This window comes from Lynx canadensis, chromosome B4 (assembly GCF_007474595.2).
Source record: "Lynx canadensis isolate LIC74 chromosome B4, mLynCan4.pri.v2, whole genome shotgun sequence".
Taxonomy (NCBI): Eukaryota; Metazoa; Chordata; class Mammalia; order Carnivora; family Felidae; genus Lynx; species Lynx canadensis.
In genome coordinates, this window is record NC_044309.1 from 124,559,234 (window position 1) to 124,578,543 (window position 19,310).

At 51.6% G+C, this 19,310-nt stretch overlaps 1 protein-coding gene across 1 annotated transcript in view; it reads right to left on the reverse strand.

Annotated features, from left to right (window-relative positions):
• Positions 1-19,310, reverse strand: part of APPL2 (adaptor protein, phosphotyrosine interacting with PH domain and leucine zipper 2) — a 54,149-nt gene that overhangs the window by 4,359 nt on the left and 30,480 nt on the right. Inside the window, exons 9-17 of the mRNA XM_030320430.2 lie at positions 17,271-17,353; positions 13,539-13,697; positions 11,973-12,161; positions 10,634-10,676; positions 10,495-10,551; positions 10,310-10,398; positions 5,618-5,776; positions 5,413-5,465; positions 3,684-3,858 (exon numbers count right to left, since the gene is read on the reverse strand). Of these exons, the coding sequence (XP_030176290.1) occupies positions 3,684-3,858; positions 5,413-5,465; positions 5,618-5,776; positions 10,310-10,398; positions 10,495-10,551; positions 10,634-10,676; positions 11,973-12,161; positions 13,539-13,697; positions 17,271-17,353 (1,007 nt within the window). The remainder of the gene's footprint in view (positions 1-3,683; positions 3,859-5,412; positions 5,466-5,617; positions 5,777-10,309; positions 10,399-10,494; positions 10,552-10,633; positions 10,677-11,972; positions 12,162-13,538; positions 13,698-17,270; positions 17,354-19,310) is intronic.

Consider the following 19,310-nt stretch of genomic DNA (forward strand, 5'->3'; position numbering starts at 1 on the left):
AGAGAATCTATTGCTGTCATACATACATATAAATTTCTACTTTTTAAATTTTTTTTTCAACGTTTATTTATTTTTGGGACAGAGAGAGACAGAGCATGAACGGGGGAGGGCCAGAGAGAGAGGGAGACACAGAATCAGAAACAGGCTCCAGGCTCTGAGCCATCAGCCCAGAGCCCGACGCGGGGCTCGAACTCACGGACCGCGAGATCGTGACCTGAGCTGAAGTCGGATGCCCAACCGACTGCGCCACCCAGGTGCCCCTAAATTTCTACTTTCTAAACATGGTATTATTTATTGATTTGCTATAAATTCTGTGGGCGAAAGCAAAAAATCTATTCTCGGTCTTAAAAAAATGGTTAGAATTCCATTTATATGAGATGTCCCAAACAGGCAAATACATACACACAGAATATTAGTGTTTCGTGGCTGCATGGGGGGGGGGGGGTGGGTTTTAAGAAAAGGGAATGAGGGCTCACGGGTGTGGGTTTTTCTCTGGGGATGATGAAAATACTCGAAAACTGTGGTAACTAATGGTCGCACAACTCTGAATATACTGAAAACACTTCAGATGGGCGAGCTGTATGGGAAGTTAGATCTCAGGAAAGCGGTCATCCCCCCAGAAAGGCTGCGGTTGGAAATACGTGCGGTTCAAGTATGGGCCTCACCGCAGTCAGAGGGCTCTGGGCTGGCTGCTCGACTGTGCCCTTGTGTAAGTCACCCTGACTCTTCCAGACTCGTCTGTAAAAGTGGGAAAAGGACCCCACTTCAAAGAGGTGGTTAAGACAGTAAGAAAATGTGTATGGAATTTTACACATTTACAAGCTAAATACATGTTTTCTTCATGTCCCTCTTAATTTGTATGAATTTAAAGATTTAAAAAATATACCTCATAAACGGTCTCCCTCAAGTAAAGTTTCTTAGGTATTTTGTAAAACTTTTCCATAAATGTGAACTTAAAACATGCATATTTTGTGAGTAACTTAAAAGGTTGCTATCTTAAACAGGTAATACGGATTTGCCTAAGATCTGATTTTCAGAGCGCCTGGGTGGCTCAGTCGAGCGTCCAACTTCAGCTCAGGTCATGATCTCATGGTTCATGAGTTCGAGCCCTGCACGGGGCTCTGTGCTGACATCTCAGAGACGGGAGGCTGTTTTGGATTCTGTGTTTCCCTCTCTGCCCCTCTCTCCCTCCCTCTCTCTCTCTCAAAAATAAACATTAAAAAAAAGATCTGATTTTCTGTGGGACTTCTCATTTGTCTCAAAACATGAATTCCAGTGCAGGGATCTGTGTGTGGAAACTGGTGAAATATACCTAAAATGGACTATTGCAGACTAATGGGCTAATATTTAGTACATTTACCACACTGTACAACCATTACCGCTGCCTGGTTCCAAACATCTTCATCACCTCAAAAGGAAGCTACACACCCATCAGACCGTCACTTCCATTCTTTCTCCTCTCAGCTTCTGGCAACCACTAACCTGCTTTCCATCCTGGACACTTCAGATACAGGATCAAACAAAATGGCTGACATCTTCCACCGAGCATGTTTTCAGGGCTCAACAATGTTGTAGCACACATCAGGACATCATTTCTCTTTAAGGCTGGCTCCTACTCTGCTGTGTTAAATACCCCATCTTGTCTATCAATTTGTTGATGGAGTTGGGATCGTTTCCACTCTTTGGCTACCGTGAACCACGAACATTTGTGTAAACTTGGTTATCTGAACAGTTTTCAATTCTTCCGGGTGTCTACCAGGGCTGGCAATCTACGTTTAACTCCCAGAGAAGCTGCCGAACCATGTCCCACAGTGGCTGAACGGTTTTAACTGTTCCCACCGGCAACGGATTCCAATTTTTTCTCACCCTAACACTTGGTATTTTCCTTTTTATTACAGCCATCTAAGTGAGCTGAAGCGATACCTCACTGTGGACTTGATGTGCATTTCTCTAATAACGAGTGACACTGGGCATCTTTTCACATGTGCTTGTTGGCCATTTGTAGATCTCCCCTGGAGAAATGTCTACTCAGGTCCTTGGTCCATTTTTTTGGTTTTTGGCCTTTTTGTTGATTCTTATAAGAGTTCTTTATATATTCTGAACATATAGCTTTATTAGATACATGATTTGCAAATATTTTCTCCCGTTCTGTGGGCTTTGTACTTTGATAGTGTTCATTTGATGTACTGTGATTTTTCACAATGCTTTTACGTATATTTACTCTGTTCTTATTGGTGGAGATTACAGGAACGATGAGCCAATGCCTATAAAAGGTGCAGGGCATGCTTGGAGAAAAGCTTTAAATAAAGTTTTATTCATAAGAAACTTACTCTCAGTAGAAGGTTTACAATGAAACGAAAAAGACTGGTTTTAATGAATGGAAGAAACTATATTCTGACTTTAACAAAGTCCTATTTAACTTTTTGAAGCTAACATTTACTGAGCACTTATGCCAGTTGTGGTTGTATACATGTTTGATGTGCATTAACTCATGTAGTCTTTGTGTCAGCCCTATGCAGTGTGGATACAGTTATTTTCATCTCATAGCCCAAGAAGCTGATGCACAGAGGTTAAACTCGCCCAGGTCATATAACTAATGAAGGCCAAAGCCAGGGATAAACGTAGACATTCTGCCTCTAAAGCAGTGCCTGTGATCTCACAGGAATAAAATGTAAACCTCATATACATGATCTAAAATTTTCTAGCAGTCACATCAAAAAGAGTGAAATAGATTAAATAAAGTATATCAAGTTAATGTCACCTAACAGATCTAAAATACTACCAGGATATGTTATTAATATAAAAATTAATGGCATATTTTGCATTCTTTTTGGGGGGTTAGTATGAGACCCTAGAAGAAGCTTGCTATATGTATTTTACACTTAGAACATTTTAACTCAGACTGTCATTCCGTTTCAAGTGCTACATGTGAGTCCAATATTGGATGGTGAAACTTCATAAAGCTTGTGCTAACCATGGCTTGACGGTCCTTTGCCGTCACTCATACAGATCTTATTATCTAAAACTCCAAATCACGTAGTTAACATCACTTGGCTTATTTTCATCCCAACAAATATTAATCAGATTTTACTTGTGGTGGTCTAATGATCTCAGGTAGGCTCATGTTCTTTTTTCACTGTTGTTAATTTTTATAAGTAGTACTGCATTCAGAAATGAAAATCCCGGGGCACCTGGGTGGCTCAGTCACTTAAACGTCCGACTCTTGATTTCGGCTCAGGTCGTGATCTCACGATTGTGGGACTGAGCCCCACATCAGGCTTCGTGTTGACAGTGCAGAGCCTGCTTGGGATTCTCCGTCTCGCTCTCTCTCTGCTCCTCCCCCGCTCGTGCGCTCTCACAAAGTAAACAAACATTTAAAAAAGAAAAAAAAAAACCCTTTCTTTTTCAAGCTCTGAGATATACTGAGCAATTCTTCAGTGATGGCATCATCACGAACGAGAGGACTCATTCACCACTAAGTCTCTGAGGGTACCCACTCCTTAGGGGAACAGCTTCTATCCACTGTATCTTGTAAAAGCAGAACGTACAAAGGAACAGGGCAAAGACAAGAGTAGCATCTTCACTTAATCTGATCAAATATTCTAGTGTGAACATTCTAAGTGAGTAAATGTGCCTTAAATGGGGAATCAGGTAAAGCTGTAAGGGTCTGAAACGAAACATACCTTAGAGTCTGACTGGTGACCATCAGATGGGACTCTGTCGTACGGAAGATGTTGTGAATTGCCCGAGCAGCCAATACTTGTCTCATTGCTTCGTAAATCACTTCAGTAGTGTTGTCTGTTTTGACTGCCATCGAGCCCAAAAACCGAACTACAAACATCTGCTGCAAAAGGGAATCTGCAAGAGAGCGTTTTCTGCTCAGGATCACATTCGCTTCCTGCCTGCTGCCGGTCTGAGAACAGGCGGAAGACCTCAGGTCTGGTCTGCCTCCTGCGGAGGGCTCCCCGGCAAATTCCTCAACACGGTGCCGAAGCCCTGAATCGCCTACTGTCTACATTTTGGCTCTTTGGAACGACTTCATTAGACTAGAAAAGCACCTCTTTGTGCATCCGTAAGATGAAAAGTCAGTACCACACGACCATCCTTCTAACGCTAAAACTCTAGGTGGCGGTATATACGTCTTTTCTCTGAAAATAAGAGCTTCTCCGCTAGATGACAGAAAATTCATTCCTCGGGCCCACTGATAAAGTCCTCTTGAAGAAGAAAATCCATCTGAAGAACAGAAGACCTGATTGGGGGCTCATCCAGTTCACACATATCGTGCATTACTGAAGGGCAGTGACGATCTCCCAGGAGCTAATGGCACATCTCCAACTACCCTGCTTACCAGATTCTAGTAAACTGCCAGCACTGGCCCCCCGATAATGGCACATAACTGACAAGACTGGGTAACTGCAACCGTAACTGGAAGATCACAGAGGTTTAAAGGTTGTTTTTTTTTTTTCTGTAAGAATAATTCACTTCTCCACCATTTTAAACTAAGATGGCTACTTTTTCCTTCCTCGATCTATTAGTGTCTTTGCCCCTAAAAATAACTTAAGGGTTAAAAGAGGAGAAAAATATAATTAATGTAATATTATAAGAAGTGACTCCCACATGAAGACAGTTTTTACAAGTTCGGAAGTTTTTTTTGTAGAGATTTGACGGGGTGGCCTCTATGGAAGGTCAGCTAGAGACGGGGCGGCAGACCTGAGGCACAGCCTGTTAGCCTCCTTCCTTCCACCGGCCCCCTTTCTGCCCGATTCCGTACGAGGTGCCGCCTCTCAAGTCCTGCTTTTAAGTCTGAGGAAGCGGCATCTCATTCTAACGCTGCTCTCAGGCTCCAGGCGTGAGGCCCTCAACTGCCTCCGCTCTGCGGAGTGCTAGGTTACGGTCAGCTCTGCTGGGTGTGCTCTTAGGTACTAGAAGAATGTAATCAAACGTCAAAAATATGAACTTGAACAAATTAAATACCACCGAGCCACGTCATCTTCAAACACAAGAATGAGCTGTTATGTGTGTTTTCGGCATTCTGAAATGAAACAGCATATTCATGTCTCACCCAGATTGCATTCTATTGTGACCGCTTTATCCTCTTTGAATCTGTTTTGTAGTAATCTGGTCTCTGATTTAGGTTTGGCCACTCTGTACGCAGGAGCTACAGAAAGGGTAAGGATGGGCCGACACTGTGACACAAGTGGAGAATCTGTCCACATCCCTGCGGGTTTCATTTAAGACCTGCCTTCCCTGTACACATCCTAATGAGTTTTCAGAGAACGACAGACCCGTGGGTCATAATTTCAATTCATACCTTCAAGGCCCAGCTCTCCGCAACATGATTCCGCTCCTCGTTTCAATGGCCCTCGCCATTCTGTGAAGGGGAAAGAGCAAGCACACAGACCACCCGCTCACCTTCTGCTTCTGGAAAGGTCTCATCCTCAGTTTCACCAAAAGGGTTGATGCGCCTAGGGAAACGGCCAGAGGCACACAATCAGGACATTTCTGGCCAAGAGGGCACTCAGTCAGAATGGCAACAGTGTCTGGAGATGGGGGTGGACACAAGAGACACCCAAGGTCACTTTCATTTCTCCCCGAGGTAACCTCCCTGAGCCCGCACCTGCTCCCCCGGTTCTGGTCCAGGAATTCTGTGGCAGGAAGGACGATATCAAACTGGATAGGTGTTCCCGGTGCGATGAGCTCATCGGCGTCGTCGGCACGGACGGCTGCTTGGGACACAATCTTGTCATCTTCTGTCTCTGCATTTCTCAGGTTCTGACTGGAGTATAAAATAGGGGGGAAATAAATCCCTTTTAACCTATGCCTTTATGATCAAAAGAACACATGCTGAGCGCTGATGTGACTTTTACAAATAGATAAGGGTGAAGATTTCAGTCAATCCTTCAACTCCTTCTACAAACAAATCTTCACAAAACGTCATTCGTGTCCTTGGTTTAACCCCTTCAGATCCCCCCACAGTGAGCTCTGCTGCCCAGCATTCTGCGTTGTCACATCACTTAACACACGGTCTACTGACTTTCTGGATCTTTCTCCCTGTGAGACAGGTTTTTGAGGGCGGGGGCTACAGCTAAATCCTATTTGTTACTTGGTATAAAGGCGGCACTCAAAACCGTTAACTGAACGGATAAATACACCTTGGCCTGCATTCAATCACAACCTGGCTTTCGCTTCCCGAGAGCCCCCTGCCGCTCCTGTAACGCACCCTCCACCAGAGGGAGCTACGCCAACACACCGCGAGCTTTTCCTTCTTTCAGTCTCCATCCCAATCCTCTTTCCCGCCAGAACAAATTCCTCTCCATCCACTAAGCACGTCAAGCCAGCCCGACCCTCTGTCCTCTGCACTCCAGTGTTTCTTCCCAGTGAGCCCCGGGACAGTCTCGTGTGTCTGTGAACGCCCTGAGCTTGGCACCGTGTCCACACAAGCTGCAGGTGAGATGGTGGCCCGTGACAGGAGAGAGCTGCCAGTACGGTGACCAGTCACGTGCCACCACGTGTCTTCTCTTTCAGTGACAGGATGCTGTAAGAGCAGGTCTCATGTCTTTATAATCTTCTCTCCCCAGCTGGAGTGTAAACCCCTTTGAGGGACAAAGAATGTCAAAATATTTTCATTTCTTCCGTTATCTGGAGCCCAAGACGTCTCTCCGATACCTTCTGTTCCTCGTTCTCAAGTCTGTCGGTAACTGAATGCACCGTATGCAAACTACTCTAAGCCGATCGGCAGGTGAGCGCACAGACCGGAGAGTGGACGGAAACGCGACACAGGCTTGTAGCCAGTCACCGCGAGGAGAGACCGCTCCGCTTCAGCTCCCTGTGACAGGAGAGGAGAGAGCGTGCGGTCTCTGGAGCCCCGGAGTAATTCTGAGGGCGCTGGGTTGCCAGGTAGGGGAGCCAGACTGGGAACCGAAGTCTCCCCACAGCTGGTTGTCATTTTCCCACCGTGTCACACCGCTTCGGGCCAAAGTGGCACAACGACATCCGGTCTTTACGAGAGGGGCACGAATTTGTAAGTGGTGAGCACGGGAGGAAGGCAGGAGAAGTTCGGAGGGAAGAGGGTGCGTCCGAGATGCTGGCTCCCCGGAGAGACTCAGGGAGGAGAACAGCAGGAAGAGGAGCGGGCCGGGGTCGTGGAGGGCTGTGACACCGTCGGGTGAGGTCTGCACTTGACTCTACGTTCCCGGGAGCCACTGAACACTCTGCACCCGGGAGGGACATGACGGAGCACCCCGTGATCGCCACATCACCAACTCCAATGGACACTTGGCGACCACTGTCCTACTTCACACACCCCACGTCAAAGCACGTAACATAGTTGAGCTCTCCCTCCTTAAAACTCTTCTTTCTCGGTTCCTGCTGATTCCACTTTCCCTGGTGTTTCTTGGTGGCTTTTACAGGTTCCTTCCCTTCTATTCCAAATGTTGGCGTTCTTCAGGATTCGGTCCTAGGCTCCTCTCTTGTCCTTCTACGCTCGCTCCCAAGATGATCTCTCTCGCCCTGCTGAGTCCGTGCCTTTGAGTTCCTGATTCATGTGCTCGGCCCTGGGATTTCCTCTGTGCTGCAGACTCATATCAGGAATGTGACCACCGGCTCGTGCCGCGGGCCCCTCAATCTTCTGTCCAGAAATGAGCGAACCCCCGATACCCACTCCTTTTCATCGCAATACGCCACCACCTGTCCGGGTGCTCGAGCCAGATTGCGGTCGCCCTCTTGCTCTGTCCCTTTCCCTCCACTCGTATCTCCTTCTAGCACAAGTCCTTCAGATTTTGCCTCCAAAATAAGCCCCCCATGACATCTACTTTCGCCTCCTCTGCCACAATCCTGGTTTGAGATGCCATGGCCTCCTGACTGTGCTCAGTCACGGGCTTGCCCAGCTTGCCCAGCTCAGTTCCGTGTCCTGCACAGCAGCCAGAGCTGCCCCCGGACGACGTCAAGTGAGTCACCTCTCCTCTCTGCCACGCACACATCTACCTCCCTGAACCCTTGGACGGCTCCCCCCGTTCCCGACCATGGCTGCCTGCCTGCCTACCTTCCTTCGGGAGCTGTTCCTGGCCCCACCCTCCCCAGCCGGTCCTGCTCCCCCAGTGAGACTGGCCTCCCTCCAGTTCTCCCGACACACCAAGTGCTCTGCCCGCCAGCCTCCTCAGCTGCTCGGGGAACGCAGGCCACCTGGCTCTTTGCGAGAGTGGCCACTCCTCATCCTTCACTTCTCAGTCTGAATACCGTCTCCACGGCCAGGCCTCTTTAGGACAGCACCTTTGTCTTTAACACCAGCGCGGCTTTTCCCCATTTTAACTAAGTATTTATTTACCCTCCGCCTGGCTTTACCGACAAGACTCCGCTTTACGCCCCAGCCCAGTGCCTGGGCACAGAGAAGACACCCCACAAACCGACTCTTGACTAGCTGGATAAACGAGTGCGCATTAGAGATACGCTACCTGGGGAGGAGGGGAAGGCCACGTGTGAGGCCTGCTTGGGACTGAACGGCAGCTTGTTCCCAAGAACACAGTTTCCCTGCTCCTTCCCCCTCTGTCAGCAAAACATTTCTTCATTCTGAATGAGCTGACCCTAAAGAGAGATCCGCCCTCTCCCACCTCCCCCCACAGCTCTGGGCCATCTGGCGGCCACATCTGTCACCCTTCCAGGCTCAGTTCAGCCGACTGGCTAGAGGATTCTGCCGCGTGACGGACTTATTCCCCAACAGAGAGAAAAATCAGCTCTTGAATTAATTAAATCTGAGCCACAGACTCTTTTTCAGAAAACCAACCACCTCTTTAGTAACACTAATTAAACAACACACTGGTACCCTAGCAAGATAGCGTTTTCAGGAACGGAAAGTGACCCGGGAGGTCATCTAGTTTCGCCTCTTCCCGTGTCAAAGTCGGAGACAGGCACAGAGAGCTGACCTGCTCCAGGCCACCCAGCTGCGTTCAAGGCAGAGCCATCAGAGAGTCCCCAAACTCCAAAGCCAGCACCCTGCGCCTTCTCTGTCCCCAAGGCCATACAGGGAGGAACAGTGCCATCACCCACGACGACGAGGCCCAAGGACAAGCGCTCAGACTGCCGTCCTCAGAGCGGCCCTTAGCAACACGCTCCCCGCACAAACTGTGGGATCCAACACCTGAGCGTGACCCGCTGCCTCATGCCCACTTTCGTCACCTTTGCCCACGTGCACGGTTTCAGCTACTGCTGCTGTAGCAGACACCCCGTCCGGTGACCCCACCCTGCCCTCCGCCCACCACGCCTCGGCCCTGTGTGTCCTACACCCGCAGTGCCACAGGCCAGTCTTTCTACACGGGGGTCACCCCTTTCTCAGAGCTCCCAGTTCTGCTCCATGGCCCAGCACCGGTAAGCAGGGCACCCAAGTCTTTCGCGATCGAACTTCCGACTCTCCCGGCCTGATCGCGGTTCCTTCCCACGTGCCCCGTGCTGCGCGCACACTGGCTCCCCCTTCACAGAGCCCAGACCCTGGGAAGTTCGCTCTTAGCTTTCCAATCACTTCTCTCCAGAGACATGCGATAATATCTGCAGATCATTTACGTAATGGGGTTCCTTCTACCGTGCCTCTGAAAAATGGTCACCAAACACAGTCCTAATTGTCATTTACCTCGGATGTTGTGCTTTCATTAGCAGCCCTCTATGATTACAACCTTCTTACTATTTAACCAAATGGAGCCTCCCATTAAGAAAGAAGGTGGGATTCTGAGAATAAACCCCAAAGCCATATTCAAAACAAGAATGAAGGCAGAGGCAGGAAAATATTCACCGTAAACGATAATAGCAAACTCAGGAAAGAGAGACTACCTAAACATTCAACTGCTAATAAATCAAGGAAGACAGTGTGTAGTTATCGTAAGGAACAATTACGAGAAGTATAAAAATATGAAAAATACACGTGAAAAAGCAAGATTAACACACACGTGAAAGTATCAGTACGCATGCGGGTAAGGCCTGGGCAGTAACACAGACCACTGTTCCGGACCTTAAAAAAGTTCTCGTTTTGGTTCCGGAACTCTGTTGATGTGGACAGGAAATGTGCGACTCCCTGGGCAGCAGCCCCTCCGTGCAAGTCCTACGTGCTGGGACTGCGGCCGGCCAAGTGCTCCAGCAGGAAGACGCGCTGGACTCACGCAGCCAGTGGCTCCTGGCTCTGCCCCTCCCCTCCCCCGGCAGTCCTTACTGCTTCTGTAGAACAGACCCGACACCATCCCTCCGTGCCGGGTGAGGACAGAAGGACTCCTGCCGATTCCCAACACCTCAATACAGAAAAGCCACTTTTCCACGGTCCTTTAGTTACCTGGGGCACGAGCTTTCTGGTTTTTTCCCAAAACTCGTAATGGGGGTCACTGCTTGGAGAGCCGTCTGATTCAACTTGATGGCGACTGCCTACAAGTGCACAGGAGGACACGCTCAGTCCGGCAGGGGCGCTGACCCTTCGGACCGAGCGAGGGGCGGGGACGCAGGTAAGGCCGTGCGAGTTACCTCTGGGTTGTCAGTCAGGTAGATCTGTCTGGAGATGTTGTTTATGGCGCAGATCCACTGTGGAGAGAGGGCGTTAGAAACCTGCTGGATCCCAGTCACCGGCTAGACCAGGACAAAAATGAAGGAACAAAAGCTTTACCTCTTCGTTTTCCTTTCTGCTTTCTGCCTGGAGGATTATTCCCCTGAAATAAAGTGCATTCAAGTCAGTGCTCCCCAGATCTCGGAGACTGAAGCTTACTCCACATTCACTGAAGTCAGCTGGGTCCCAGAGAGAAGGACCACAAAAGGCAGCATGACCGGAAAGAAAAAATGGGGCTCTGGCTTGCTGCTCATCCACTGTGTGATCCTGGACGGACACTTCCTTCCCCTGGGCCTGTGCTTTCTCATCGATAAAGTGAGCAGCTGGGCTCAGGTCTACTAGCTCAAGTCTGTGGGTCCACAAGCACAGACTTCTTGTTGGCCCCTTAGATGACCAGGGCATCCCCTCCTCCCAGCCACGCCCAGAGAAGCCAGACACTCCGCTTTCCCACCGAGGGGAATAGGACAAAAATAACACTGCCCTGCCTTTGGTGAGGGCTTAACCCTTCCCAGGGACCCCACAGCTATGGGAGGTGGGAGCATGGACCTCAGCCCTACTTTACATGTGAGAAAACCAAGGAGTTAACTGCCCGGCACCACGACTGGGATCCCAGGCCTCTCCTGCCGCCCAGGAGGAAGGGTGAGGTCTGAAGTTGCTCTGAGAACCTGGGAGGGGAGCCGGTCAGCACTGTGCCAGCTTGCCAGAACACGCTACCGTCCAGACAGAATCTCAGCTCAGAACCCCACCCGGAAGCAAACGCGAGCAGAGCCGGCTCCCATGGAAGGATGGCCGGCCCCACTCCTGGGGGCTCAGTTTGAAGCTCCTGCTCCAGAGGGGACCCCATTGCAGTGGGATCTGTGAATGACTCCAAGTGACCTCTTCTGGGCCCCTGAGGCACACGGGGGTCTGTGGGGACAGCACGCTCACAGCAGGGAGTGCTGTGGCTGAGCACACCGCCCAGTTTGTCTCCAGTTTCAGCCGGAACAGCAGGCTCCCCAGGCAGGTCTGCCCGCCCTCCGCCCCAGCACAGTACACAGAGCTGGTCTGGGAACAGGCAGGGGTGGCCACGGCCTTCTCTACAGATCTTTGCTGACAAACGACTCTCCAATGGCTGCCTCCCACACAGAGACACAGAGGCCCGGTCTCCTCCAGGGCCGCGGACAAAGCCGCACTGGGACTCCTCACACGAGGCAGACTGGATCCCACAGGGGTGCTGTGTGCTTGCTTAAAGAGAGCATAAAACAACCTCCCCAAAGACCAACGATCCCCGGAGGGGGCCTCTCCCATGGAGAGGGCCTCTCCCATGGAGGGCTGGCATGGAGGGACGCGCCAGGAGGCCCCGGGCAGGGGTGGGGTCACTACCCTTGCTCTCCTCCCAAATAAGACCCGTGTGGCGTACGATTTTCCATTGGGAGTGGTGATCTGGAAGCAGTATCGTCGGTCTTCACAATCCACTGCCATCACCGAGCAGTTGTCCAGGTCCTGGATCAGGCCCCCGGCAACAGCTCCCCGGGGTTGACACATGAGGTTCCCGCCTTGCGTGAAGAAGTAAAGCCGCTCCCAGGTGGTGGTGACCAACCCTGTTTTACTGCAAGAATCGTGACTTTAGAGAGCCCGTCAGTGCTCGGAAGCCCGCGCAGAACCTCAAGGTCTTGCTGCCTCTTTACCAGTGTTGGTGGCATTTTAGAAAAAATGCTTCTCCACATTAAAGCAAAACTGCAAATGCAGAGCAGCAGAAGAGGCAAACTGCAGCTGGAGTGACCTGGAAGTCACGGGCTCTGCCCACTCGGGGGATGCCTACCCAGGGCTCGCTCCGGCACGTGCCCACCCTACAGCAGCCAGACGCTGGCTTCTCCCCGAGACCTGGAAACGGGAGCTGTGAACCGAGACGGTCCACTAGGACACAGACCGAACTATCTAAATCTAGTGAGAGTCACCAGGGTCACCCTGGCTCACAGCACCCAGAATTCCGGGGACATTAACTAGGCTGAGTTTTGCTCCAACTGGATGTTACTCTGGTTCTGTGGGCTGCTTGCAAGAGGAATATCCAGTAACTGGCAAGTAACACCAGAATCTTGTAGGATTTTCCATCCGTATAAAGGAGATACTTAACTTGGGATCTCAACAAGTGGGGAGAGCCCTGAGGAGCTCCCCGTTGGTAAGAAAACAGCCGGCAATTCCTCTCTGTAGCCCTTCTATCTGCGAGGTATCAGGTGCACTCACCTGATTCAATGTTTCTCGAGTTGCAACTATGTGCAAGGCACTAGGTTTCCTGCCTCCATGGTTGCAATTATTTCACAAAACTGGAACTAGCTAACGTGTGAGTGCCTGTTCCCTGCTAGGAATGACCTCATTCAATCCTTGGAACGACTTCATTTAGTGGGACTCATTGCCAGCTGTTTCACGGGTGACACGACTGAGACCCGGCCATGGGGTCTGACTGAACCAAAGCCAGAGTGTTCACCACACCGGACAGCCTCCGTGTGCTCTTGGACACAAGGAAGCCCGATCATCCTCTCTTTAACTCAAATGGCCCCAAGTGACATGGTGTGATTCAGCCTACATGGACCCGGATGACCCGGAAGGCCTATGGGCCCCGACGCCAGTCTCAGCTGCGGGCCCCGAGCACACTGCTCTCACACGTCAGCGGCCTGGGCTAAGGGCGGGGTGGGATAGGAGCTCTCAACGGTCCAGGCTGATGACGGTTAAGAGCAGGCTATCTGCACATGGCCATGGTCACCAGGGACGGGGTGACCCGCCCCTCAGAGTCCACAAACAGGCCTCTTACAAGGCTGTTTCAAGCCCCTCTCTCGGCTCTTTGGGCCCTGAGCCTCAGAGGCTTCCTGCGTGGCAGGTGGGGGGGCACTGTGCAGGAGTCCTTCCCCACCCTCCCCTGCCCCAGCCCTCCCTTCCCCTCTGAGGGAAAACCGATTTTGGAAAAAGAGGCCAGCAACGGCATTCTCACTTTCTAAGATTCAGGTAACCAGCCTTCTGGATGAGGTTCCTGTTGATCTGTGGTGCAGCCACATCAAAGTCTGGGGCGTAAACAGACTCCTCGACAGAAAGCAGTTCTTGCTGCGACACCCGCATCTTTTCCGCTTCGGCTTCTAGTTCCACCTGAATGCTTAAGACAGAAGGCGTCAGGTCAGCGGCTCCTCATGGCCAACCGAGTGCTGCCGAGCCACAGATGGCGGAGCTGTCCCCGCGGCTTCCTGCCCCACGAAGGGAGCTCAGACCCCAGACGCTGGAGATCGATTTCCACGTTGCTAAAAATGTTTACAGGACTGCTGTTTGAAAACAGAACAGGTTGGCCACTGGCCAGCGCCCCAACCCAGCGAAACAATCTCTCTGCTGACAAAGTGGTATCCGGGCTCAGACCTGTGGATGCAGATTTTAGGAGAAAAGCTTTAATAAGCCCATTCTCAGGGCTTCAGGTGCAGACCACCTGCGAAAGTGCTGGAAAGGAAGGAAACAGCAGTCATTCCTGCCCCTCTGCTCCCCCTAGTTCTGGAAGTGGCCATTGGAGGATGGAAAACAACCAGGAGGTAGGACGAGGGCACATGGACAAAGACAAAGGCAATGCTTTTCCTCTTCTAGAAGCCATACAGCTGCCCGAGACTGCGGGGCCGGGCCCAGGGCTGCCCGTGCTACACGGCACAGGGGAAGAGGGCCAAGGTCTGAGCTCTGGCTCGTGTGCACTTGTGTGCCGAGCTGTGGACAACCTGGAAGCTTTAGCTTCGAAGAGGCAGCTGCCCTTACTTCCCACAAAGCGATGCCTCCACAGCTCCCCACCCAGCGCTGACAATCTCGGATATAAAGTGCCAAACACAAGCTGCCCAACACGGCCCGGCCCATCCACGCGAGAAAGCAAACCACAGACGCGTTGTTCCACTTTTCCACTGTGTTAAAGAAGGACTGAATTACAAATGTTAAAATCAGAAGGAACTTTGGGGGCCAGCTGGGCCACTGTTTCCCAAAGTGAGTTCCTTAGGAGTTTCTCTCAAAGGGTTAAGTTTGGGCTTGGTCCACACTCTCCTCTTGGAGACTCACAGTGCATGTTGCCTACGCCTTAATGCAGCTCAACACAGGCAGGCAGGCAGGCGATCTAAGTTAATTTTGGCTCTTCTGACATTTGAATAGAGTGGCTGGACTCCACCACTGGCAGCCTGAAGACGGGCGAGCTGGAGAACAAGCCTCATTGGCTTACCTGCTTATCACTGCCAAGACGGGGCGAGTGAAATGGGGAAGAAAGTTAAGCAGCTCAGGAAGTGGAAGGCGAGAGCCAAAATACACAAAACCACTTAGGTTCTTAAGCTTTTAGGGGTGGCAAGGCTCCTTGAGGACCCAGTGGAAGGTAAGGATCGCCTCCCCCAGAAAAATACTCCTGTGCACCAGCAGGACACCTGGCACACAGCTTCAGGGAGCAGTTAGTAACTGCCCCTCCCTCCGCTCTCGGACCCACACAGACTCCACTTCAGTCACCTCGCGAAGGGCTCCCAGCACTCCAGGACAGGGTAGAAAAGTACTTTCCAATAGGCTTTCTTCCAAGACTAAAGAACAAGAAGTTTATTTAACTGACCATCATATTGATCGATCGATCGATCAGTAGGAACCAAGAAAAAAAGCAGAAGTGTATCCCTGCGGGCTTAGAACTAAAAAGAAAAGCACCTGGGGTGCCCAGGTGTCTCAGTCAGTTAAGCATCTGACTCTTGATTTTGGCTCAGGTCATGATCTCACAGTTCATGAGTTCGAGCCCCGAGTCAGGCTCTGTGCTGCTGACTGTGCAGAGCCTGCTTGGGATTCTCGCTCTCTCTCTGGCCCTCCCCCACTCTTGTGTGCATTCTCTCTCAATAAATGAATAAACTTTAAAAAAAGAAAAGAAAAGCTCCTGGCCCTCTGGGTGATTCGAAAAGCCACCATGTCTGGTTTAGGCTAGGTTTAGACTCCCCGCACAGCTCACACAGCAGAGCTCGGGCACTCACCTCCCAGGGAGAGGAGGGCAGCATCCGGAGCCAGCACACTGTCCTCGGCCCCTCTGGGCCAGCAGTGCAGCCGTCACCTCGTGGCCTGAGAGGCGTGGCCGTGTTTATCTACTTGCCAACGGAAAAGCCAAGTGGTAAGAAAATTAGAACCTGGATCTGAGTGCTTTAGCCGTTCGAACCAGGAGGTTCAAGCGCTTCCAGCTTCGGCTGGGAATGCTGTCTGCAGCTGCTGCCCTTGTAATGAACTAGGCCTCATCAGGCAGCAGAGGGAGGGATGAGCCACAGCCCCGAAGGCCGTGGAGCCGGGGCTTTGATGCAGGTCACATGGAAATGCCCGAGCGGCTGAGGTGCACTCTGGACGGCCTGTGCCAGCTCACACAGATGCTGATGACGGAGGACACAGAGGCTCTGAGGTTTGCAGAGAAGTACGTCACCACGTCTCAAGCGCAAACGTCCCACTATCCATCAATAAAAAAATCTAGTGCGTGAACCAACTTTGAAGCCCAGACGGTTCTCTCAGGACCAGAAAGCCAGGGAATTCCGGGAGCTAACGGAGGCTAAGAGAGAGGCAGTCGGGAGAGGGCAGGGGTAGGGGTGGAGGGAGGGATGAAGTGACAGCAGGCACCTTCCTTTCCCCTCTCCTAACGCTCCCAGCGGCTCACAGTCAAATTAGGCAGGAAACGGAAATGGGATTTCAAAGTGCCTTCTAGCCTCATCACGAACGCGGCCCACACCGCCGGCGGCCGGGGACGAGCAGCCGGTGACTTCCAGGCAGGCGCAGACGACTTCAAACCGCGACCCTCCCGCATGCCGCACGGAGCTCAGCTCTGGCCTTTCGGCTTCATTCTCTACTGTCAGCACTTGAGGTACACTTCTGCCTGAACGGGTCCACTGCTTGGCCGCGAGGTGTTTGAAAAGCAACACCCTCAAGAAACTGAGCGCCCTTGCTCCACTTTTCCAAACAAGATAAATTCTGCACTCCTACTTCCATTCTGTGTACCTGCTGATCAACTACTCTCTCTCTGTGCCATCCTCCAGAAGTCACATCTGCAGTGTTCATGAGACGAGGCTCCCTGGGGCTCACGGACACCGGCAGCGGGAAGTGAAGGGATTCGGAGCAGCCACGGCATCAACTAAACGTGGGCAAGACGGTCTGAAGAGAGGACGCTGTCTTCTTAAAATATAAACATTCATGAGGCCGAAATGCAATTTGTTAAATTGATTCAAAAGAGGCTTAAAGCCTCGTTTATTGATCACGAACTGACGGGACGGTTAGTCTCCAGAAGAGCCGCAGCACTGCTGGCCACATACCTCTCGGCTCCAAAGGGGAAGCAAAGCGTGCTTCCAAGACCACAGCGAGTCTACACCGGACTGACGGCTTTAACATGCGAAGGCTGGGCCAACAGACAAGAGGCCCTCAGCACGCGCACCAGGACCTAACGGGAAAAGTCTCCCCGCAGACACTTCATCTTTTATTCATATACAGAGTCTGTTCACGGGTGGGCACGCCTCTGGGCTCCCCATGGTGGGAACTGCAAAACGCATTACTTTTCAACCACAACCCAAATACCGGCGGCTAAGAAGGGGGCCCGCTGCCCAGGGATCCCAGCGTGGTGGGGCTCCATGGGACCCCCCGGGAGAGGGGACCCCCCGGAGGGACGTGTTCAGCAGGAGAGGCAAAGGCCCACAAGACCCAAAGTGGAGTGCAGCCTTACCTTTGAACCATGTCTGCTACGGAGGATAAAAAGCTGTCCATGCTTTGGGAAAACATCTCTGCTCCCTTCTTGAAAAAGTTAATCTGAAAGACAGAAGTGTGACGCCGTGAAAGTCCTCTAGGAAAGGAGACGGATGAGCTCACTCGGTGCGGGACTGGCAGCACCGGGGGCGGCGACCCTGCCCCCCTCCACACCCCCGCGTGCCCGTGGTGCCTCATGCGCCTCCGCTGAGCTCAGCGGGCCAGCAGGGTTCCTCCCGAAGCCCCAAGTGCGCTGCAGAATGGGGGCGGTGGGACCCGGCTCTCTCGCCGAGAGACTGTCAACATCGGGGACAATGTAAGTCGCTGCTTGGCACAGACCACACGTGGGTGCATCAGCAGTTGCTACTGACAAGTAGTCTTGATGCTCTCGCCATTGGCTGCTTTCCTCTGTGAATTCTAGACAGAGAGTTTCTTGGGGGCAAGAGGTAGGTCTCCACCTCTGCGTCTCCAGGACCTACGCTGGTGTGTGACAAATGATGTGCACAGCACCAGCAAGAGGCCGACGAGCACTTGACGCGGCACGGCAGGAGGTTCTCCGGGAAGAGGAGCGCACCTCAGGGCCACCAGCTGACCCCGTTCACCGAGCCATGTGCAGCTCAGAACGCAAGCTGACAGATAATCGGGCTGAGACACCGAGAAGGGGAAACTGGACTGACGACCCTTAAAAGGCCCTTCCAGCCTCGGGGCGCCTGGATGGCTCAGTCGGTTAAGCGTCCGACTTCGGCTCAGGTCATGATCTCGAGGTTTGTGAGTTCAAGCCTCACATCGGGCTCTGTGCTGCCAGCTCGGAGCCTGGAGCCTGCATCAGATTCTGTGTCTTCCTCTGTCTCTGCCCCTCCCCTGTTCACACTCTGTCTCTCAAAAATAAATAAACGTTAAAAAATAAAATAAATTTTAAAAAGGCCCTTCCAGCCTTGAGGTCAACCCAAAAGATGCAGCCGAGCTCTGGCCCCGAACAGGCGCTTGACACAAGCAGGGTCCCTTCCTGCTCCCCATGTGCTGGATGGACGCTCTCTCAGCCCAGGGGAGAGTGGCCCCAGGAGACCTCAGTCTCCTTTGAAAATAAAACTACAAGTGCTGGCTTTCGGGGAACCAAAAGAAGGAATGCCTACTTTCCGTGAGTCCCAGGTATTCACTGCCCAGAAAGTCCGGGTTGCCTGTCAAACCTTGAAGGGCAGGGGTAGGGGGAAGACGGGACCGTCCAGTGCACTGCTGACACGTGTAACCATCCTGCCCCAGAGCTAGTTTCCACTTCTTTCTATGGCCAGGGCTTTAAAAAACTCTCAATACTGGGTATGAACTCCATTTTACATGCCTGGTCAGAGAGAGGTAACAGTTGCAAAGCCACGTCATGAAAAAAAAGACATGCAGTTTGCATGAGGGTATTTTCTCACACTTTGTCCCAGCTCATGTGTCTGATCTGGAAGCTGCCTCTGCCCTGGAAGGTGGGCAGAGAACTCGACCTCACATCCCAGTGAGGCTGGCAGGCACTGTCGGGACAGTTCTGACATGTTTACACCCTGGGGAGGTACGCGACCCCACGTCCTTAGTTTTCACAGTACAAAAACAGAGGATGATCGCCATTATCCTGACGCAAGGTGATAACGCAGGAAGCTGCTCTGGCCCATGATCTTTTAATCATACAGAGATCAACACGGTAAATGCCATTCTGGATCTCGGAAACATCAGTCTGTTAAATGAGCTTTCCACATTTCTAAGGACACAGCAGCACAGTGGCTTTCCTCTCCTTCCCCTCTCTGAACTCTTGGAATTAATTCCATGTCTTAGCTCCCCTGATACTCTGTAAGCTCCTAGGGCAGGGACTCAGGCAGCCCCTAAAACGATCTGATTAAATGAATGAATGAAAAGGAAGGAGAAGATACTGGCGTCTACAGTCACCTTTCCTAGCACCTACCCTGTAAATACTAGAGTTCATTTGGTGTTCTCATAAACTTGGATGCAGCTTACAAAACCTCAGTTTGTTTCCAGGCATGACGAC